Genomic DNA, 24,045 nt, shown 5'->3' on the forward strand with positions numbered 1-24,045 from the left:
GATTCGAAGGAGGCAGGATAGGATGAAACTAAGGGGAAGAACATTAATACAAATTTTTGTATGCGGCTGGAGGGGTTATTTGTATGGTGTTACTGTAGGTGTTACTTGTATTCTGGTGTTACTTGTATAGGTGTTACTGGTTTTGTCAGGGGTTAGTAGGTGTTACTTGTATTCTAGGGTTACTTGTATGGGTGTTACCGGTTTTTTTCAGGGGTTACTTGTAGGTGTTACTTGTATTTCGGGGTTACTTGTATGGGTGTTACCGGTTTTGGTCAGGAGTTACTTGTAGGGTGTTATTGGTTTGGTACGAGGCTTTGGTTTGGGGTTACTTGTAGGTGTAACTTAACTCATTCAAGTAATCCATACAAATAACCCCAGAATACAAGTAACACATACAGGTAACCCTAGAATACAAGTAACACACACAAGTAACTCCAGAAACAAGTAACCCAGAATACAAGTAACCCTTGCCGCACCATGTGCCTTGCCGCACTGAAAAAGCTCTGGAACATAAATAGTACTCCGTACAAAATAATGCTAGGGCGATAAAGATTAATTGAAAATCTAAAAGAACGTATGAAGGAAGGATGTAAGTGCATCGATTTTTTTAAAATACATAAATGTCCTTAGGTGCAGTGTACACCCGAAACAAACTTTTCAAAATAGATAGATTAGTAGAGAATACCCTCAAAATGTAGATAATGAAGACTAAATTTCCATTAGATCGACAAAAACCAAAATCCATGTTTTGAGATTTTCTTCCATTTTCTCTCCCTGGATACTCTTTCAAAGAAGATCTAGCCTCTAGATAATATAGTAATTGATTACAACATATGCCAAATAATATCATGCATGAGCATGTCTATGGCCTTTAAAAACTGGACTGGTCGACAAGTATCAACACCCACAGGTTTGGGTGTTTGATGCTAAAATTAAATCCCATCCCCACAACCTTGGTGCCCGTTTGAGCCATGTTCATGGCTGGGTAAAGCTACAGTTCCCGACATAAGAGCAACTTCCTTCAACCATGTTACAAGTCAGCACCACAATCATTGGGGCTACGATGCCAAGGTTGATAAGTTTGTTGCTGGCCTTGATTTTTGCTTTCTTTCTATGCTTGAAATTCAAGCGAAAGTTACTATCTATTTACAGAAGTATGTACATAGATCTTTCACAAATCACAATCTAGGTGTCCATATAAATGACTTCTGCCTGTACAGAAGCTCGCTTATACCGCACCAGCTCTTTAAGCAATTCCAGTCCTCCATCAGCACTATTCGGTTTAACAGTCAACTTCTCAAGCACAGGAGAATTTGCAAGCAGAAACTTCACAAAATCTAGCTCTGGTTTAGTCGCACAAATATCGATAATTCTAACTACTCGAAGCTGGTGAAACACGCATTCGGCCTGAAGTTTCTCCTCCCAAAAGGTTGTTCCTGTTTTTGCAATAGATTCCTCCTCATACCTAGCCTACAAATTGTCAAAACATACCATGTTTCAATCTCGAACAAAATCCTGATCACAAAAAGCCACACATAAAAGAAGCTCTGAAGACACAAGTCTTAAGCATATTTAAAACCCTAAATATAGCGTAATTTAATTAATTCATATATTACCATTCCTATATATCGAGGTTAGTAACCAATAAGATATCTTCTTGCTACTTGTGTATGATACATACATGTTCCTCCTGATTTCTTTCTTCCTTTGGGGGAGAGGGGTGTGTTTAAAATCAAAGTCAGGCACTTACCAACATCTCAAGTTCAGACAAATTTGGAGAGCTTTTAAACAGACAAAAAGCTGCCTTATTTTCCTTGATATCATAGTAGTTGATACGGATGGAGAGATAGTACAGATCAAGACATGGAACTGGTAGTCTACTTGGCACATTGCCATGAGCTAGATACTGTAAAATCTCAAAGCCACAGAACAGTTAAATTTTTGCAACCAGTAGTTACACATATAAACAGTAAGATTCGAAAGATTAAGGTAAAAACTGAGAGGTGCTGTAAGCTTGTAATACAAAATAAGATTCCATGTCAAAAACTTTCATATATCTAATTAAAACGTGATTTATATTTATTTATTTATTTATTTGTTTGGGGGGGGGGGGGTGCGGGGTGCGGTAATGATACTAACATACCTTTAAGAAGTAACTTTGGACCTCAAGCCTCTGTATATGAGGAACGCAGGCAAAAAAACTCAACATGTTGCTTGGATGGTTTTGTCTTCCATTAAATTCAGTTTCAACATTGATATATAAACCAATAGAAATTATAGCCAACATGTTGGTATTCTCAAAAGTAACATCTTCAAAATCACCTCCAATATCAAAGAACTGAAGATTAGGAGCATTAATCTTGAGATTGAAGAAACCTTCAAAGTTCATCAATGTCAACCTCTCTAGTGAGGGACACCACACAATCAGATTATTAAACGCATCTTCTGTCATGGTAATATGCTGAAGATCAAGGCTCCTCAAGTTTGGAAAACCTTTGAAAACTGGTGGTGGGTTTAACAAGCAGTTGAACAGCTCCAGATGAAGCAAGTGCTTACAAGAATACAAAGAAGAAGGCATTTTGTACCTCTGACCCTTCCAAATTTCAAGTACAAATTCTTCAATAGGGCTTCTAGATACATATAGAATCCATCGGTCAATATCAGCGACTGCTTGAAGATCTTTATGGGATAGCTTGAACTTCTGTATTATGCCAGTGTGAAGTACCAAAACTTGATCAATGATATTGACAAGTTTGCTCTTGGCTATAGCTTGATCATTAGATGGGCAGCAGTCCTTGTCAAATATGAGATTTGGTAGACTAGCCCATTTGTACCTCCAATTGCTCGATAAAATACTAGTCCTAACCGCATCTCTAATGGACAACCAAGACAGAATCCCATCAACAATATGGCTTGGTAAGTTGCTTAGTCTATCTGATTGATTCTGCATGTTGCACAGCGCCTTGGGCGGTTGTCTTCTTCTCTGATATAGTTGAAGCAATACTCATGAAAATGCCCAATAAATACACAGTCAAGCAGATATTTTTTACAGCACTATACTGTCATACATAGACTAGAGATATGATCCATTCTTTAGCACAAACATAGAATCTTACAATAAAAAGCACAGCCTGACAACTGAGCTACCAAATGTTTAATCTATTCACTTGCAAGTGTAGTCCCCCTCAGGCATTAAATGCTGTGTAATCAAATGCATGTAAACCAAAATCTGTTGTACTAGGTAGAATGATTGGCTCTAGTGCCAAACTGTGTTAAAGCAACATCGCAAGGATATCCGTACCAGGGGTTATCATGAACTCATGATCTTATCCACGACAATGGTAGATTCTTTGGTGAGATTTTCATATCATTATCGTACATAACTATTTAATTTCAAAAGAAGTATAAATACTGCTCTATAAGATACAACCAACATACTAATGATCCTATACAAGAACTAGGCTTAGATGTTTGCATTTGAAAACTGGGGTCCACTCGTCTAAAATCAAGCCAGCTTATAAATTCAAGCCAGGTCGAATTTAAATCAGCTTCTAGTTAAATTCTATTAATTACTAGTTGCCAGCAATAATTTTGTGTTTCATGTAAAAAAAAAAAAGTTAAAGGCCATACTTTTATGGGAAATCAGTGGTTTCTCTGGTATAGTAACTTTTGGTAAGTCTATTTCTGTTGCTTCATGTGTCACATGAAACTCTTTAACTGATAATATGTCTAATAAAGAAGGGTCCCTGCGCATGTGAGGAGGAGGAGATTACTTGGAGGACTGTATTGTATGATACTAGAAGAAAGTTTATGTTGATCAAAGGTAGGATAACAAGATGGCACTACAAGTAAACACCGTTGTGCACTTCCCATTTGTATAGGCATGACAAATTGGTAAGTATGGTGGTTAAAGATAAAACCGATGCATGCACAGTATATATAGTTAGTACTTGAAGAATCGGATGTAGGTCCCCCTCCCCCAACTCACAATAGTACTTGTACATAAAGGACAATGATTGCTCTTATGATTGATATATCTTCAAAGGATTTTTACAGATATCAATTGCAAGGAAACTACAGGAATGTGACTTAGAAGGTAAAGATTCAGTTAAAAAAAAAGTTCAAGAAACAAACATTCAAAGCACATTCATTAGTAAGTTAATTTGTAATTTAATCCTGTTTGCATTTTAATTTTAATCTCGCTCTATATGACGTTGAACATTGGCATTTCTTTGTAAGCAAATTTTGGGTTTAATGGTAGGGGTTCTGTGCAGGAGGTTGGGTAACAAAATTAACTTATTTTGCTTGGATACACATATATGCAGATAAACCAAATACATGGATTACAAGTCCCCATTATTTTGGCATGAACTGCAATAGGATCTCCTAATTTATTTTTAAGCATAATTTGGTTAGTATTAATGGAAGCTCCAAGGATCGAACGTGGACACAGATGAAGAGATTTACTTTGCTTCAAACTCATAGATTCACCCACATGGAATTAATGGTTATTTGCAATAAGAGCAACTTTTCCAGCTAATTTGTCCTTCCTAATCAGCGTAGGAATTGTATAGTCAACTGGATAAGCATGGGACGTTTTTCAGACCAAAAGACTGCATGCTTATTATTTAAAGCTTACAGATTTGGAAAATGACCATACCCATTGCCATTTCTTAGATGCCAAAAAGACTTCAAGGACATGATGTGATAAGCAGTGACTAGAAACCTTAAACAAAGATAATTTGTCCATCACATGATACCCATTGCCGTTTCTTAGATCCATATGATCATCTCAAATTAAAAAACTTACACCTTTGTTTATCTTCACTTCATATTACTGATTTAAAGTATTTCGCTAAACAATAAATTATTTTTACTAAATAAATCTTGTTTTTACTTGTTGAAACTGATTTTTATTGATTAGAACTTGTTTTTACTGATTAGCAGTTATACTTGTTCTTTGAATTTACTAAATTTAAATAATTAAAACAAATGTTTACTTTATTAAACAGATTATTGTTACTTGTTGAAACATATTTTTAACAATTTGAACAAAGTTTTACTGAATATTACTTTTTAAGGCAAAGATAATACAGCTCTTAGTAATAGAATAGGAGACTCAAAATTATTACATAAGGTATTCTATTATAACAATGCATTTATGGTATAGTAATGAACAGACCTATGGAGAAGGGCATAATAAGTTTGTTAGGGTTAGCTTGGAAAGAAAGCAAGCAGTGAGTTTTGCTCTATAAAATAAAAGTTTAGGTCGAGATCATTATGATGAATGTTGACTGGAGTTATCATTTAGTGTTATTTTGTATTTTGGGAGAGTACAGCCTCTTGAATGCTTGTGTTTATCGGTTACTTGTTCATATTTCCAGTTTATCAATCATAATCACCTTCTTTTCCCATTAAAACAACACTACTAAACCTGTCAAAGCTATGTCAGTTCACAACAGGTAGTTTACATTGATGGTAGCAATTACCATACTAGACTGGTTTTATTTTATATAAGGATTTCAAATTTTCAATGATACAGTAGCAACACGTTTTTTATTTTATTTTTTGACAAACACATAAAGATTTCAATGCTACTTTATTTTATATAGCAACACACTATCACACTAATTATGAAGCTACAACATTTCTTATGATTGATGATGATGTCATATACCATTTGGGATTAAGGCTTTGATGCTGCTGTTGTTGTTGATTATTAGCTTCATTAAATGCCATGCATTGAATCATGTGGACTTGAAAGCAAAGCATCATTTAGTGCATTGTTTTAATGAGATAACCAAGCTTCTTGTTTTTTTTAAATAATGAGATACGTCTGATTTGTTCTACAAGTTAAAGATTAATAAGGTAGTTTATTTTATGGATGTCTTATTATATTAAGAGTTTTATTACTTCTAGGCTTTATGTTAGTCAGATAACCCTTCAAGGGAGTCGTTGAATAATATCCAAGAGATGAGTTCATGAAGAAAATGGTTGAATGTTTTGCTATCTTTCAGTTTAGTCTTAAACCAAACAGATAACCATGAGTTGTGTATCTTGACCCACAACTACAAAACCCCTCAAACCCAACTTTTTAGACATGAATTTGTTCTTTTCTTTTAGTATACTCATTTTTAATACCAAATGATGTAGATACAATGGATCCATCATTATTATTTCCTATTTGAGCTCCATATTCATATGATTGTCAAAAAGTAGATCACTTAAAATGGCAATGAAAAATCTGTGTAAAAAAACATTGTTCTCACACAATTTGGCATTAACAAAGTGGTAAAACATCCAAAAAAAATGTCTCACACTAATTTAGAATTATCAGAAAAAAATACTTCCTGCATTCTACTAATACTGCAACAAGGGAAAGACACGGAATTTAAGATGAGGAGAGAGATAGAGAGAAACATGTGAAAATATGACAATGTTGCAATATTTGTTAGATTTCCTAAATATAAGGGGAACGGAAGAGATAATAATATTATTATAATAATGTAAAAACAATAAGGCAATATGTCATAGAGCATTGTTTCACAACGAGTCACTAACCCTTGTTTATAACTATTTTGTTGTTCCCTAATAAACCGATATTGCCAAAAATGGAGAGCAACACATCCACTATCCAACAAAAGGACTGAATGAGTACACAATAGCTTCATTTTCATGTTTATTTATAAGTGATGCAAATTGTTTAGTGGTAGCCCCTTAAAGCAACCCATAATGACTCACTAATGCATGATTTCCACAAATTTAATTACAAAATTGCACGATTTAAAGTTGCTCATAGTAGCTAGGCAAGGAACTAATCGGTCCGTTCCCACGAGTCCCACCATATATCATAACAAACTAAGATCTCTATTCTCTAGTCTTTAATTTGCTATCATGTAACCACCAGCTTTATTAAAATTTTTGTATTATATATAAATTATCAGTGATTAATTAACATTAAGACCTTGTTCTCTTCACCTTATATTTGCTAAATGAAATTTTTTTGCTGAAGTAAAAGTTGATATTAAGTTGTTTTAATGTTTTTATTGAACTTGAATTGATATTACGAATGAAGTACAACTTATCTTTACTGATTTTCTAATATATATATATATATATATATATATATATATAAATATAGTGTTCATTAAGATACCGATTTTTATTTAACTTATATGAATAAGGTGAAGAGAGCGGGCCTAACAATGACCACTAGCTCACAAGTCACAACAACAGAACTCAAATATGACATTGCGTAAATAATTTACCCTTTAGATATTTGAGAACCCTATTATTGAACTAAAAGAATTCCCAAAGGGTTCTAGTAACAAATATACAAAAGAACTTTATGATACTTAAAAGATAATGCGCTTAAGTGCCAAAGAACCCCGTTAGTCAAATCAGCTACTATGCTTCATTAATGGCAATTCTTGTATATAATCCAAAATTCATTTTTAATTCTTTAAACTACAAATTTGCACATACATAGTAAAATATTCAAGGAAGATGGGGAAGCATAACAAAAGACATGAATCTTCATTTGAGAAAAGCAATTCAATAAAAACAACATAATTAAAAAAATGCATGCTGACACTAATTAGGAAAAAAAGCTCAAGTTTACCATAGTGTTGCAATAAGCAATCGCCTAATAAAATATTCTAAGCAAGCTTGGTGATCCTTTTTCCATTTCAATGCTTATCGATTCGAAATTCTACTGCAACATGGACATAAAGTGAAGTAAATACAACAGTTCTATTCTGAAAGAAAAAAGAAGCACGGAAAGCTGAGCATAACTGCTAAAATAACATAAATTGAACTTTCAAACATGAAACCAACAGAGCTCAAACAAAACTCAAAAGTAATATTCAAATTTAAAACAACACTAATGCATTCATTGCCAGACTATTGGACAAGTAAAGCATCAAAAATCCGTAAGACTCTAATGAGGAATTCTCCAGCTAACATAAAACACAGGCTGAAATAGACTCAAAAAAATTCAGCTTGGTTAATGGGCTCAATTAGGCTCGAAAAATGCAACACAATAGCAATTAGATTCAACTCAATCATCACATAAGGCTCAAAAAACATAAAGATTCTTCTCGTTCAAGAAAATCAATGTACATTTGCACATAGCAAAATTTCAAGCAACAAAATCGCTCATAATAAGATATCATAACTTCAATTAACATAGCCAATAGTTCAATAATCCACCTTAGACAAAACCCTAAATTGATAACACTGAAAATTAAATTAACGACAGCGTGAAATCAAACCTTAGATTCAAGCCAAACCTATTTCAAATAGAAGAAAGAATTAAGAACAACCAGAACTATCCCTGAGCCAGGGTCACCGGGCGCCGGGCGGCCACCCCGGAACCAGTGAGAAGGAAAAAAAGGTACATTTTCATGATTTCATCAACAGATTACAAAGGGTTGCAATCAATCGAAACCAAATTTTACTCCCAAATCAATACCAATATCAATGCAGGCTCGAAAAATCACATTATGAATAGCAAAGAAATTGCTCATTATAATTTTTCATGATTTCAATAATTATATCCAAAAATGTGCAAATAATTCATCTTTAAAGAACCCTAAAAGCCTAAATAGATTATACTGATGATTAAATCAATGATTAACATTAGATTGAGAAATTGATATTCAATGGTTTACACATAAAAGGAAATGAAAAAGAAAAAAACAAAGATATCTTACTCAAAGTTACTTTAGGAGAGAAAGATCAGTAGCCATTTCAATGGAGAATTCAGAGTAAGTTTCAATGGAGGAGAGAGATAGAGAGGGAGAGGGCCGAGGGGGTGCAGCGTAAGCGTGAAACTGTGAAAGGTTTTAAAGGAAAAATAAATACTTTGTAATAATAATTGAAAGTGTGACACGTATACTTCCCTTAAAAAAAAAAAAAAAAAAAAGTGTGACACGTATATAATGTGATTCATTGTACGTAGTATAACTTATTTTACCATGTTTTAGGTAAAAAAAACTAGTATAATTCCCGTGTAATTGCACGGTTTATAAAGTTCAGCTTCTAAATTTCGCAATATTTAAACTACTATAATTAGTGTTTAGGGTAAAAATACCCTAGACACATGGACCAATGAGAGAGCTCCACGTGTCAAGGGCTGGCAGGTCATCAAAGACCACTCACCAGCTGACACGTGGATATCTCATAAACCCATCAGAATTGTGGCCTTTAAGGGCCCAATTCCCAAGATTCCGCACTTTGCGGCGCAGCCCACCAGATTTAGGTCAGAGTGACCTAGGGAGGGGCACAATTCCCAACGACCCTATAAATAGGGAGATATTCCCCCATTTTGGGGACATCTACAATCATTTATTACACACATTCTCTCTCATCAGAGAACACCTGAGCTTGGAATCCGAGCAGATACCCACCTAAATTTCCGCACTCTTTTCTCCTTTTCAAGTTACTAACTTGACCGTCGGAGGCGGAGCTCCAACAACCGGAGTCTCCGTGTTTTTGCAAGTACAGCTCGAGGCGGACCAGACTTTGTGACGTAACTCTACCAAGGGACAAAAACACCAAAAACAATTAGATTAATGCTTAATAGTGAAATCCTTTACAATAATTGATTATTTTAATTTCATCATAACATGTTAATCACAATAATGTTTGCCCATTTATCACATTACTTAATAGCACGTATAATATTTTTAATTCATTGTTGAATATAAAAAAAAATTGAAATAGAGATATATAAAAAAAAAAAAGCCGATTTTTTCACTATATATCTCGTAGAGTTGTTCATGGATGGGACAGCCCGCTCGACTCAGCCCGTAAAATGGCCGGGTTTGGACAACAATATTGGGAAAATTTGAATATTTGGATGGACTAGCTAAGGCCAGCCTGCTAATATAAATAGGCGGACATGAACAAGACAATTTGTAACACTGGCTAACCCATCCGACCCTTTGAATAAAAATAATTTAATAAGTGTTTTTAGTTTGTTAAATTATACACATATTTATAGAAAAAAAATACAAAGAAAGTGTATTGAACTATAAGTTATTATTAGCTGCAATAACTATATATTTTATATATATATTTTATCATCGGAGACTTATTATATAAGTTCTTTCATTATTTTCACTAACATATGTCACAATTTCAATTTTTTAAAAAAATTTCTTTATCATTTGTCATCAAGAAATATTTAAGACAACTTAATCAAAACAATCGTAACATAAATAGATAATAATAAGATTACTAAGAGTTTATAACAATTAAAACAAAGTTCTAAAAATAATAAAATTAGAACTAAGATTTTAAGCCCATTAGCTAACGGACAAGCCCGTCCCGTTTAATAGGGCGGGTATGGACAAATTGTCAAGCCAGCATACAAGGGATTGAGTTTGCTAGATTAAGCCCGTTGGACAAAGTATGAACTATAAGCCCGGCCCGTTTCCCGCCCAAACCCGTAAATGATCATCTCTTATATCTCGATTATATTTTCCCTTTTGGATTAGAATTGAATGAATCAAGCCCATTCACATATCCAATAGACTAATACTAAGTACATTACCCTTCATGTGTACTATTATCTTGATCAACATGATGAAAAATACTCTCTTTGCCTCATAATGTAGACACAAACTTTTAAAATATTAGGTTTTACAATAAATGTTTACTATTAGTTGTAAATTTGCCCTAAAATAAAAAACTACCCGAACATAAATAAAAAGTACCCTAGTGTAAATAAAATTGTATATTTAAAAGGAAAATCTGTCAAAAACAACCTTTTAAAGTGTTCACTTTATTTAAAACAACCTTTTAAACATTTTTCTACAATTTCAGACCACATTATAATTTTTTTTTTTTTATCAAAGACAACCTATTGCTACTTTCCGGCATTGACTCTATTTTTTCGATGTTGACCACGAGTGTGCGAGGCATGTAACCTCATGTATTGCTAATTACACCCCTTTCTTTCCAATTCACTCGTAGTAAACCCCCTCCTCTCTTAAAGTGATTTGTTACTTTGAAAGATTTTAATAGGAGTTGATTGGAGGGAAAAGGGGTGTAACTAGCAATATATGAGGTCATGTGCCTCACACACTCATGGACAACATCGAAACAATAGAGTTAACGCCGGAAAGTAGCATTAGGTTGTCTTTGGTAAAAAAAATTTATAATGTGGTCTGAAGTTGCAAAAATAAATTTAAAAGGTTGTTTTAAATAAAGTGGACACTTTGAAAGGTTGTTTTTGACAAATTTTCCTATTTAATATATAGAGACCACTCCAACTTGCATATGTGGTTGCAAGGGTTATTCCATCTGTGTTATAGGGGTTATTTAGTCAGTATTACAACAGGATTTACTCGGTCAGTGTTGTAACACCCCCAAATCTCCCTCTACGGAAATACCAGTATAATACGTATAATTATGCCATAGAGATAGACTTGGGCGTATTACCGCCGCGTGATTACGCAAGGCTACTCAAACTTACTAAATAAAACCAATACTTTGCAGCGGAAACTCAACTTTCTTATATTAATACTTATAAAAATAGTAACATTGTTATGAGTACTCAAAATAAACACAAGACCAACATTCCTAAACTAGGTGAAGCAAATCCTAGGACTCCCATATGCTCATTCATGACTCCACCTGAAAATAGTCAACACTGCTTACCATTACGGTAAACAGGGCGAACCAAAACAAATAGGAAATATGGATTAGCAAAATATGCTAAGTACGATAAGTGCAGGATAATGTAAACTCAATTTATTTGCAAACATGCTTTAAAACCAATTTCCAATAAATAATCCAATAATTCCAAACTCATGGTTTAAAACCAATTCCAATGATTCAACATTCAAAATAATTGATAAACCAATTCCTTTAAAATCCAATTCCTTTTTGAACCAATTTCTTTTAATCCAATTCCTCACCCAAGTGTGCACACCCCCCAAGCTAGTCTCCTTATATTACAAGGCTATTCTTGAGGAAAGATTAGGTCATACAAAGTCCATAGTCTTATCAATAAACCAAATCCGCATAGTGGGATTACCAACATGCTTATAAAGCATTAATAATAATATTTCAATGGTTCAATAATAAATCCTTTTAATATCCAATAATTCCAATATAATTCAAACTCCTTCCACATACTTTCAAAGTCAAACTTTTAAATAAATACTTGAGAATAAAATCTCATATTAATAACTTTTCAAAATCAATAACTCTTCCTTGAAAACCTTTTAAAATCAAATCCTTTCTTTAAACACGATAAGTAATTCAAACCATTCAAAAACATGATTTGAAAATCAATCATTCAAAATACTTTTATCAATATCTTTAAACATAATTTATTTCAGAATTATAATTCAAATCAACTTAATTCAATCACCAATCAAATCATATAAAACATGTTATTCAAACCAATAACTTTCAAAGGTATCTAGCCACCTAACGTACCTTGATCCTTGCTTAGCTATACACACCAAAAGAGCCTCAAGAATCTTGGTTGAATACACCCTACAAATAAATATAACCTTAATCAATATAAGGTTAACAAATAATTAAAAACCCCCAACTATATGTACATGAACCTTTTAATTAATTTCTCATAAACATCATTAAAAATATGATTTTATATAATTAAAACTACTCATAATAATTTTTATAAATCCCCCATAATAATAATAATAATAATAATAATAATAATAATAATAATAATAATAATAATAATAATAATACTTAAATAAGAGAAGAGAAGAAGAAAAGATAAGAAACCAAGGAAAAGAGAAGAATTGGATTTGCGTAGGAAATAATAGGCAGAACTTGCAGAGGCTATAACTCATTTTATATAACTCCGAATTGGGTGATTCTTGAGCCTAACCTCGAGGATTTTTCGAGAGGAACAATCTTCTGTGAAACGTAAATACCCCAAAAACTGACCAGAAGTGCCCGAAAATTGACTTCAAAGATAAACGGGATGATTTGTGTAAAATTGAGGAGAAGAAAAGAAGAGAATTGGTGTGAAGAATGTGAGAGGTATGAAGGGGTATTTATAGGCTAGTATGAGCATGAATTATGGTAGGAAAATGTAGGAAGAATTATGGTAATTAGGGTTTAAGAGATTACTTGGAGAAGTGAATAAAGAATTAAGGAAAGTTTGGATATTAAAGTGATTGTATATACTTGAATATGGAAGATATGTATGTCATGAAAAATAATAAGGAAATTAGAATTACTTGGGGAATAATCAAGAGGAACAAAAGGCAAGAGAATATAATGATTGGATACTAAAAAGATGGAGAATTAGAATTAAGGAAAATAGGAGATTCCCTTACTAGTATTTAGGAAGATTTTGCTCGGTTTAAGGAATAAAAATAATTGTGTAAATAATATAGAATAATTAAATAAATAATTAATTAGTCAAATACCAATTATTCACCAATAATTAACTAAGAAAATCAGATTTTCTATACATAGAAAATCCAAATTTCCTAGCTAAATAAACGGGAATTTTCGGCCATTTAAAATATAATTAATAAAATATAATTTTGCTTTAATTAAAATATCCAAAATATGTAAATAATCCGGTTTTTAAGATAAGATAAATGGATAATAATTCTTATCCAAAATAATGGTTAGTTTTCAAAAATGCTTTTGGCGCCAAATTTCAAATATTATTTTGGTTCCAAATAATAAATTTACTAAAATACCCTTTTTATAAAATAATTCCTAATCAATTAATTTGGAAGATACGTATGAAAATATGGGGTATTACAAGTGTTGTAGGGTTACTTTGTCGATGTACAAGCGGCCCACAAGGTGTGGTCAAATCAACTGTACATAAAGCGCGTTGTATTCCCCAAATGTCTAATGGGGACTGTATAGCTTTATTGGAGACCATAGATTTTTTTTTAAAAGAAAAAACACACACACAAAAACTTTTATGTACACCTAATTAACATTAATATTATTAGTGTACATCGAACCACATTTTTTGGGTAATTAATAACCTTTAACTTTTGTATTGTAACTCTAATGATGATATGATTTTAAATAAACATTGATATATCAATCAATAACTATGTACTAAAAGACACACCAGCAATGACACGTGTCAATTTTTCGTGTGACCTTAGTATATTTTTTTAATAATTAATTACTAATTCTTTTTTTTTAAAGAAGTTATTTTTAAATAAAGTTTTTTTTTTGTCAATATATAAATGAGCAATAATATTTACCATTTTTGTCTAAAAAAAAAAAAATAATATTTACCATTTTTATGTAAATACGAAATTATTTATGGAATAATAAGGAAATATATAATTTTTTTTCAAGAAGATGTAATTTCGGTGGAATATTTTTAAAGAATTTGATCTTGATCAAATATTATTGTTTGCATTTAAGCAAATAACATCACTTGTCCCTGGTCTAGGGTATCTAGTCCTTGCCTAGGGTTGAGTTTTTGTGGTCTTTCGTAGTAATTCTTGTGGTTTTCTCCTGTAATTTTTGCTTGTGCTTTCGATTAATTCCCCTGTTTTTTCAATCAATCTTCTGTTTTCTCAACAATGGCGGAAGATATTATTAAGGGACGAGAGAAACTAAAATTAACCGTGGATGAGAATGCGATAATTGGTGTGAATTTGTATGACAACGCTGGCGATGATAAACCTCTGTTCCAAACTCGATCGACTCTAGTTGGAAGGCTATGTACTATGAAACCTTTCAATGTCGAGGCTATGAAAAGAACCTTGACAAATGTTTAGCGAATGAATGAAGTATTGTGATAAAGATGATCGATAGTAACCTTTTTATCTTCCAATTCTCTAATGAAGATGATAAGAAGAAAATCATTGAGGGAATGCCATGGTTTTTCGATGACAAATTGATGCTGGTTGGAGAAATAAATGGTGACTAACAACCCCCAGAAATCGCCATCAATCGAACACCAATGCGGGTGCGTCTTATTGATGTTTCATTTAATAAACAAAGCCATGGTGTGTTGAAGGAGATTGGGGACTGTTTGGGGGGTTTTCTTGAATTAGACGATTGTGATCTTTTGGGATTGGGGAAGTTTATCTGAATCAAAGTCATGATTGATGTCCACAAACCGTTAAGAAGAGGGCTCTTCATGGCAACTAGCGACTCGAAGCCGAAATGCATGAATCGACATCAAGTTTGAAAGGTTAGGTGATTTTTGCTACTATTGTGGTTGCGTAGACCACACTGATAAGGAATGTGAGAAGAAGGAGGTAAAGGAGAATACTGCTTCGGAAGTTATATACCAATACGGTCCTTGGATGAGAGCTTCCCCTTTTTAACTCACCCAATCTGCTATGGCATCTAGAGATATGGAGAGAAAGTTTTTGAATAAGATGTTTGTGAATAAGGGTAGTCGTAAAATCTCATATAATGATCTTGAAGCTGTTAAGTTGGGGCCTAGCTGAATGGGTAGCAAGGAAGCTCAAATTTGCTGCCCTTGTGATCGATGTATGTGATCAAAGCCCGCGGAGAAAGGAAGCTAAATTGGTGACTGTCATAGACGAAAATACCCAACAACTTGTCCTAAGGCCGAGGGGGGGTGAATGATGGTTATGATGGATTGATAAAGAGGGGAAGTGAGCTAGAGGTAGGTAACAATGAAGTTTTGAAGCCAGATGGTGTGGGCAATAAGGATGTAGTGTGTGAGGAGAGTGAGGGGCTGTTAGAAGTGAGTGAGAAGATGTAGAGTGCATATGTTGGGGTGGGTTTGGTGAGTTATGTGCCAAATTAAGGGAATATAATGGGGAAGAAGACGTGGAAAAGAATTACAAAATATAATGAGGGGGATATTTTGATAGGAGAGTCTGGTGGGCAGTCTTTCTTAGGTTTAGGCGCTAAAAGAGGGGCAGAGGGGGGTGTGAGTGGGGAGTCTGTTGTGGTGAGTGGTGGAAAAATCATAAAAAAAATAAAAACAAGTGTGAATGTTGTTGCCGGAGACGGGGTAAATCAAGTAGAGGGGTGTGGTGTGATCCAACTCCTCGAAGAGCAATGAAAATTTTGAGTAGGAACTGTCAAGGGCTTGACAACCCTTAGACAGTTAAGACTCTCCAAGATTGGTGTTGAAGAGAGCAGCCGAACATAGTTTTCTCATGGAAACTATGATTGATTCAAAGAGTTTGGAGAGGGTACGTAATACTTGTGTTTATGTTCATGGCCTATGTATTAGTAGTAATGATAATTCCGGAGGTATGGGTTTTTGGTGGAAGGACATTAATGTGGAAACAATATCTTTATCTGCTCATCATTTTGAAGCCGAAATTTGTGACCATAATTGTAATACCCCATATTTTTATGTATTTTTATAAAGTATTTAAGTATTAATAAAATGTATTGTTAAGGGCTCAATTATTTTGATTAAATATTTGAAGGGTTAAAATATTTTAAATATAAGGTTTTATAAAAGTAAAATATATTTTGGGCCAAACATTTATTAATTATTGGGCAATGTAAATTATTCCTACATACCCTTATCGAAAAAACTCATTCCAAAACCCATAACTTAAACCCTATCCCATAACTTAAGCCCACATTTTTATAAGCCCAATTTAACCCTACACTCTCTACTCTATAAATACTCCATGAATCCCCAAAAATTTTCCACACAAAAAGGTTAGTCTTATTTTCTTCTCTTTTGTTTTATTAATTTGTGTAATTATAATTATTGATTTATGGATTTTGATTTTATTGTTTGAAATTAATTAGTATCAAATTGTATTGTTGATGATTAAACTTTATAATTTCAGATTTAATAATTGTCATAATTTTTCAATTTTGTAATTTTTATAACCTAGGGTTTTTAATTATTGAAAATCATGATTTTAGGGTTTTCATGAACAATTGATTTAGGGTTTTTATAGTAATGATGTTTTGAAATTTTGGTGATTATAACTACTAATTAGTTTAACTTAATTCCATATTATTTTGAACACGTAAATTCGTGTTTTAATTTTTAGATTTCCATTCGTTAATGTTAATCCCGTTTTAATCCTGACCAGGTTCTAAACTCATCCAATTTTGATAAAAAAAAGTAGTGTTTTCCATGTGAAAACAACGTTTTAAGAAAGACTCACTACCTTTGGTAGTGAGCACCACCCTCTCGTGGCCAAATTCAGCCTCTAAATATGATTTTCGGGCAGTTTTTGGTTTTTAACAAATTTTTTTTTTTTTTTTACTGCTTTAAATTTTATCCTTGAGTTTAAAGGGTAAGAGATAATTTAATTTTTCTATGGATAATTTAAGTATAAAGATGTATTTTGATGAAGTTTTAAAGAGGTTTTTGATTAGTTTAAAATGCTGGAATTTTATTTAAAGTAATATAATTGTGATTTTTTTTTAAAAAAGGGTGTGATTACCTATTAAAAAGGAGTTTAATTAGGGGTTTTTATATAATTTTCAGATTATTTTAAATGGTTTAAAGTGAGTTTAAGTTGCTGGAAATTGTGTATACAAGGGTAATTAATTTAGTATTATTGTCCCTTTATGTAGGAGACTTGATTCGGGAATTGTTGTAGTGTTTTCGGCCACTTTAAGGGCTTTATTGAGGTACGTTCGCGTACTTAGCATAATTATGTTAATGTAGTAGCATGCTAAATGTGTTAGATTGATTATAAGTAATATCATGCTAGGTTTGGAATGAAAATTGTGATTTGGATGTTATTAGTGATTGAATTGTGAAGCATGATTTATGTATGATGGATTATTGATTGGAAAATAGTAGCTTGGAATATTATTTATGAACCACATATTTATTTATGGCATGATAAAGAGCATGTTTAATTAAACTAATTATTTAATTTGGCTTGGAATATTGAAAAGGAATTTTATTATGGTTCATATATTTTTATTGATGCTTTAAGCATGAGGAAGGAGCTATGTAAATGTCTATGTATACAAGGAATAAATAGTATGTTGGTGCCTTTGTGCACTTAAGGTGTTTTTAACACCGAGGGATAGGATTTTTGGCGCTTTATGCGTTTAAGGTGTCTTTGACACTGAGATAGAATTAAAAAGGGTTCAACATTAAATAATATGTGGTCACTAATTATTCAAGAATTAAATTGGTATGTTTGGTTGATTGAATAATTATTGTTGATTGATTTATTATGCTTTGAGAGTCATCATCAAGTATAATAATATGTAAATAACGTAAAGTGAAAGAGATTACGCACCAAAAACTCTTGGAACGTATATACCTTGAGTATGAACAATGGGGGGAGTTATGGGGTTTTATATTTAACCATAACTTTTAATGGAGTACAGGACGCTGTACATTCCTTTTTATTTATTATTATGCGCAAGAATTCCGCCACCTTTGAGTGGTTTTGTCGCTGGCACGATTAGCTCCCGTGTTAGTTAACCTCAATATATTTGGGGGAGGTATAGTTGGAAACCCGTTCGATGCGTAATCAACGCTAAATGAATTATTTAGTGTCTAGTTAAAGTGTCTTGTTGATTGTTGTGTGTGCTTGTAAACAGGTGCATTGAGGTAAGTGTGTGTTGATGTGTGAAAACATGTTAGTGTGTTTAATTACGCTTATATACTCAGCTTTGCTAATTGTGTGTGTTTGTGTGTTTGGCCATGTCTTTATCTTGGCTCTATGATGACCCATTTTTAATGGAGAGTAGTGGGGACAAGTAGAGATAAATTTTTCAGGTTGAAACATATTCATGACGGGGCATGAGTGAAGAGTGAATCATGCTAGTTTACGATGTGTTTTATGCTTTATTTATTTATGATACTTTTTGTGTGGACTAACGCAAAGGTTGGTTTTGGAACAGTTTTGAATAAGGGCCTTTAATGGTTCCAAATTGTAGTTTGATTTTATTTGACTTCGTTTGTTTTGGTTTTAAACTTTACTTACGTTTGGTTGTCTCTAAGTTGACTTGTTTTGAACGGATTTTGATTCTAAGTCTTCCGCTGTGTATCTTTGATAATTGCCTTAGCCGTTTTCACGGTGGCGGTAATGTCTTAGATATTCCTAAATCGTATTTTAAAAGAGTAATCTGGGTATTTAAAGGAAAGGAATTTCTAGGGTGTTTCAATAATAATGTGGCAGTATGGTGATCTATTGGTGTTAATGGGTGGTCTAAAAAGGAAAATAAGCACCAAACTTGGTCGATGATGTCTAGAGTAAAAAGTAGTAGTGCGTTGTCGTGTATAATGTTTTAGGATTTTAATGAAATCATTAGTCATGTAGAGGAGGAGGGAGGTGTGCCTAGGGAGGAGAGGTTGATGGATAATTTTCGCTTTGCCATCAATGACTGTGGACTGAAAGATATGGGGTACCATGGAAGCTGTTATACTTGGAAAAGAGGCAAGACTGCAGCCACTTTTAAAGGAGAACGGCTGGACAGATTCTTGGGTGACATTAGTTGGTGCTCCTTATTGCCATATGCGGAGGTGAGACATTTTCCTATATGTCATTCTGATCACGCCCCAATTATGCTGACGGCTAGGAATTACTACGAGAGGGGAAGGAAAGAAAAGCTCTTTAAATTTGAGTCACTATGGTTGTCAAATGGAGAGTGTGGCAAGGTAATTGCAGAGGCATGAGAGAGCTTGGCTAGTGTCCAGACGGCTGCTAGGTTGGCAATTTGTGCGGAGAAATTTTCAGCTTGGAGTAGTAAGGTGTAACACCCCCAAATCTCCCTCTACGGAAATACTAGTATAATACGTATAATTATACCATAGAAATAGACTTAGGCGTATTACCGCCGTGTGATTACGCAAGGCTACTCTAACTTACTAAAATAAACCAATACTTTGCAGCGGAAACTTCAATACTCTTCTTTATTAATAATAACCATAAATAGTAACCAATGTCATGAGTACTAAAAAATAAATACAAGGACCAATATTCATAATTTAGTTGAAACCAATCCTGGGACTCCAATACATCAATTATTGACCCCACCAGAAAATAAGCAACATTGCTTACCATTACGGTAAACAAGGCGAACCAAAACAAAATAAGAAGTACGGGTTAGCAAAATATGCTAAGTACGATAAGTGCAAGATAATTAAACTCAATTTATTTGCAAACATGCTTTAAAACCAATTTCCAATAATTAATCCAATAATTCCAAACTCATGATTCAAAACAAATTCTCAATATTCTAATATCAATAATCAATAAAACCAATTCAATTACTTTAAAACCAATCCTCATATTAAAACCAATTCCTCTCCCAAGTGTGCACACTGATGTGTTCATTTTAGATATATATTTACCCCCGTCCCTTGGTCGTAATTAGTAGTGTTTTTGGCTCCTGCGAGCCACTTTTATTACTAATTTGTGTTTTCCAGTGCTTTGGTAGTTTTGCTTGAGTTTTGTAGGAATTTGCGTACTTGGAGCATTTTCCCGGGTTTTTGAGGAGCATCTACAAGTGTTGGAAGACCGCGACCACTTTCGATAGCCCAAGACCGATTGGAGGTAGCAAATCGGTGACTAAGGGCCCAGTTTTGGAGATACAAGGCACTTGGGCCAAGTTCAGAGGCCCAAAGGAAGAAGCCCGAGGCTAAAAAGCCTCGCCCGGATCCACCAAGGGCCGCCCGAAGGCGCGCCCGGCCGGGCGGGGCGAGACACCATTCAAGAAGTGCCGTGCCCGGAGCACGCGCCCGACCGGGCGCGAGAAAGCTTTAGGAGACAAAAAAAGGCGACCGGGCGCGTGTGTTTTAAGGGGTCAATTATTTCCGATTAGTTTTGTTTAGCGGATAATTCTTGCTTAGTATTAATGTAATTTTATTAGGCAAGATTAGACACTTCTTTTTTCACTTCTCTACACTCTAGTTTTTAATTCCTTCTCTCTCTACTTAGACTTTCTCTCTCTAGACTTTACCTTCTCTTGTTTTCTAAACTCCATTGTAATTCCGCCGTCTTGGTACGATTTCTCTCTTATTAATCTCATTATTTTTATTCATTCAATTTCTTATGTCTTGTTTAATTATTATATTTTGTTTAGCTTTAATCATGTCTGAGTAGTTCTCTTTCTAAGGTTTATGGGGATCTAATAAATAATATGAAGGGGTAATTTTATGATTATTGATTATTAATGCTTAATTGATTTCCTATTGATTGTTTGAATGCTATGCAATTAGATTTGGCCAGGTTTAATTGTATGAGTTTAGCAATATTAATTCGAGATTCGAGAGATGAGAATTGATGTTTAGGCTTAGTTTCAATAGGCAGATTAATTTATAAATGGTTAGGTCGAGATTCGAGAGATGAGATTTAATATCGGTAAATTAATTCTGTGATTGTAATACGTAGCGAAAGCCCTTTATGATCTGATTAATTAATGCATTATTGATGATTGATTATTATGTTTTACCCTGGAATATTGTTTATTAGTGAACCTATGCCCTAGGCCTTATTATCATTGATTTCTTCCTTATTTATTCTCCTTACTCATAATCTTTGTAGTGTAGTTTATAATTACAAACAAATTAGTTGCTTTAATAATTTAGATTATAATAATTAATTAGGAGTAGAAAGACTTGTTTCCCTGTGGATTCGACCCTACTTCCCTATCTGCATAAGCTAGTGGACTTAGGTAATTATTTTTGATTAGGTGATACGACTTTAGCCTGTCAAAATTTGGCGCCGTTGCCGGGGAAACGGTTTTATTTTTATTTCTAATTGTTTTTGTAGTCTAGATTATTTTTCTTTTGCCTCAAAGGACATTAGTTCTTTGAGGTAGTTCTAATTTCTGTCTTTTTAGTTCTTTGTTTATGCCCAGGTGTTCCAGATCAGGTTATATTCCATTCGATCCTGAGATCGAGCGCTCTTTCCATAGACAGAAGAATTTTTATAGGCAGATTCTGGCAGGTTCTGGGAGTGACAATATTCCTAGAAATCCATTACCTAATTCTAGTGATTCGGAGCATTCTTCTGATTCAGAACTAGAGATGGGTACACCACCACCACCTCCACCTCGCAAGCTTAGCGATTATTCGCAGCCGTCCCTGACGGATTTTCCACATCTTTCTCCTACACCTGATCTCGAGGGAGTCCAGTTCGAGATCAAGCCCCAGTTTATAACGATGATAGAAAGAAAGCAGTTCAGTGGAGCTAAGGGTGAAGATCCTAATCTTCACATTGCGGACTTCTGTCAATATTGCAATACTATTAGGTAGAATGGGGTAACGCAGGACCAAATCAGGGAGATTCTTTTTCCCTTTTCTTTATGTGGAAAAGCTAAATTGTGGTTTAATGGTTTGAATAGAGCTGCACTTGGTATTACTAACTGGGAGACTCTTGCTTTGAATTTTTATAATAAATATTACCCTGCAGAGAAAACAACTTTACAGAGAAGCGCCATTCAGAATTTTGCCCAGGAGCCAGATGAAGCATTATATGAGGCTTGGGAAAGATTCAAGGATCTGCAGAGGGAGTGTCCCCACCATAACTTGCCAAAGTGGCAGTTAATTCAAGCTTTCTACAATGGATTAGGGAATGCATCAAGGACAATTTTAGACTCCGCAGCTAGCGGTAGATTTATGAATCTTAATGTTGATGATGCAGGTTAGGTTATTGAAGATATGGCGACCCATAATTCCCAATATGGGAATACGAGAGGTTATGCTAATAAGGGCAAGCATCATGTTGATTCAGTAACCCTTATGCAAGCTCAGCTTACTTCTATTTGCCAGAAATTAGATAATCTTAGTACTAATATTCCTAATTCTGTTGCTAATGTTTCTGCTGTTTCTAATAATGCTAATGATGCTTTTTGTGAAAATTGTGGAAGTGTAGGACATTTTGAGCAAGATTGCAGGAGTTCGATGGAGCAAGTTAATGCTTTCCAAACCTATAAGCAAAATAACTCATACTCCAATTCCTACAATCCTGGCCACCGGAACCATCCCTACCTATCTTACCGTAGCACCAATGTTCAAAACCCTCTACCTCCACAACAACCACAACCAGCACCCCCTCCACAACAAAAATATTACCACCCTCATGCTAACCAGAAACCCCCATCACAAGCCCCTACTACATCTTCTGACCCTGCTTTATCAGAAATTAGGGCAATGCTGACCAGTATGCAAAAATATATGGAGAGTAGAGACCAACAAATTGACTCTATTATAGCCCATAATAAAGTCATGGACACCCAAATTGCCCAATTGTCCTCTACCCTTCAATCTCGCCAGCAGGGAGCCCTACCAGCGCAGGGTATTCAACCTACGGAACATGAAAATGCAATTACCCTAAGGAGTGGTTCACACTACGATGGGCCCCAAATGCCCAAAGAGGATGAACCTGATTTAATTGATATTGCTAATCCTGATTTCGTTGTACCAAATGCCCCTGCAGGACTCCAGGGTAAAGTTGCTAATACTAATATTTCTGATGATTCATTGCAGGGTACAACCTCAGGGAAAGATGCACCCCAGGAGAAGAGTAGGGAAGCACCACCAGTTATCAAATTACCATTCCCTAATCGCCAACTAAAGACTAAGTTGGATAAGCAGTTTGGTAAGTTTCTGGAGGTTGTTAAAAATTTGCAGGTAACTGTCCCTTTTATTGAACTTATTACACAGGTTCCTGCATATGCTAAATTTATGAAAGATATTTTGACTAGGAAGAGGGCTGAAGTAGAAACTGTAGCTTTTACTGAGGAATGTAGTGCATTGTTACAAAATAAATCTCCTCCTAAATTAAAGGATCCTGGTAGTTTCTCTATCCCTTGTCATATTGGTAATGTCTTCATAGATAAAGCATTATGTGATTTGGGTGCTTCTGTTAGTGTCATGCCATCGTCTATTTGCTCTAAATTGAATATGGGTGAATTAAAAATTACTAATATTACTTTGCAAATGGCAGATCGTTCCGTTAAATATCCCCTAGGTATTTTAGAGGACGTCCCTGTTAGAGTTGGTAAATTTTTCATCCCTGTTGATTTTGTTGTTTTAGACATGGCTGAGGATACACAAATTCCCATTATATTAGGTAGGCCTTTTCTCCACACTGCAGGAGCCATTATTGATGTTAAAAATGGTAAACT

The 24,045-nt window shown here is 34.1% G+C and overlaps 1 protein-coding gene and 1 non-coding gene across 3 annotated transcripts; both read right to left on the minus strand.

Moving 5' to 3' along the window:
• Window positions 1–695: 695 nt before the first annotated feature.
• LOC145614975 (F-box/FBD/LRR-repeat protein At1g13570-like) lies at window positions 696–8,867 on the minus strand. 2 transcript variants are annotated; one of them, XM_081670055.1, is made up of 5 exons: window positions 8,715–8,867; window positions 7,622–7,711; window positions 2,144–2,983; window positions 1,751–1,906; window positions 696–1,470 (listed from the first exon to the last, which is right to left on the minus strand). In XM_081670055.1, the coding sequence occupies exons 2-5, from the start codon at window positions 7,622–7,624 to the stop codon at window positions 1,186–1,188; spliced, it is 1,284 nt and encodes a 427-aa protein (XP_081526181.1). In that variant the 5' UTR covers window positions 7,625–7,711; window positions 8,715–8,867; the 3' UTR covers window positions 696–1,185. The 2 variants fall into 2 exon arrangements, with proteins under 2 accessions (XP_081526181.1, XP_081526180.1); XM_081670054.1 differs by having other exon boundaries at window positions 7,622–7,714; window positions 8,715–8,857.
• Window positions 8,868–22,335: 13,468 nt separating this feature from the next.
• Window positions 22,336–22,446, minus strand: LOC145615868 (small nucleolar RNA R71). Its single transcript, XR_014107444.1, has one exon. It is a non-coding gene; the product is annotated as a small nucleolar RNA R71 (small nucleolar RNA).
• Window positions 22,447–24,045: the final 1,599 nt, after the last annotated feature.

Source organism: Chenopodium album, chromosome 25 (assembly GCF_948465745.1).
Source record: "Chenopodium album chromosome 25, dcCheAlbu1.1, whole genome shotgun sequence".
Lineage (NCBI taxonomy): Eukaryota > Viridiplantae > Streptophyta > Magnoliopsida > Caryophyllales > Amaranthaceae > Chenopodium > Chenopodium album.

Coding starts and splice junctions, on each gene's coding strand:
- LOC145614975 (XM_081670055.1), bottom strand. Junction 1,907..2,143: donor TCCAAAGTTACTTCTTAAAG/GTATGTTAGTAT, acceptor GAGATTTTACAG/TATCTAGCTCATGGCAATGT. Junction 1,471..1,750: donor TGTCTGAACTTGAGATGTTG/GTAAGTGCCTGA, acceptor GACAATTTGTAG/GCTAGGTATGAGGAGGAATC.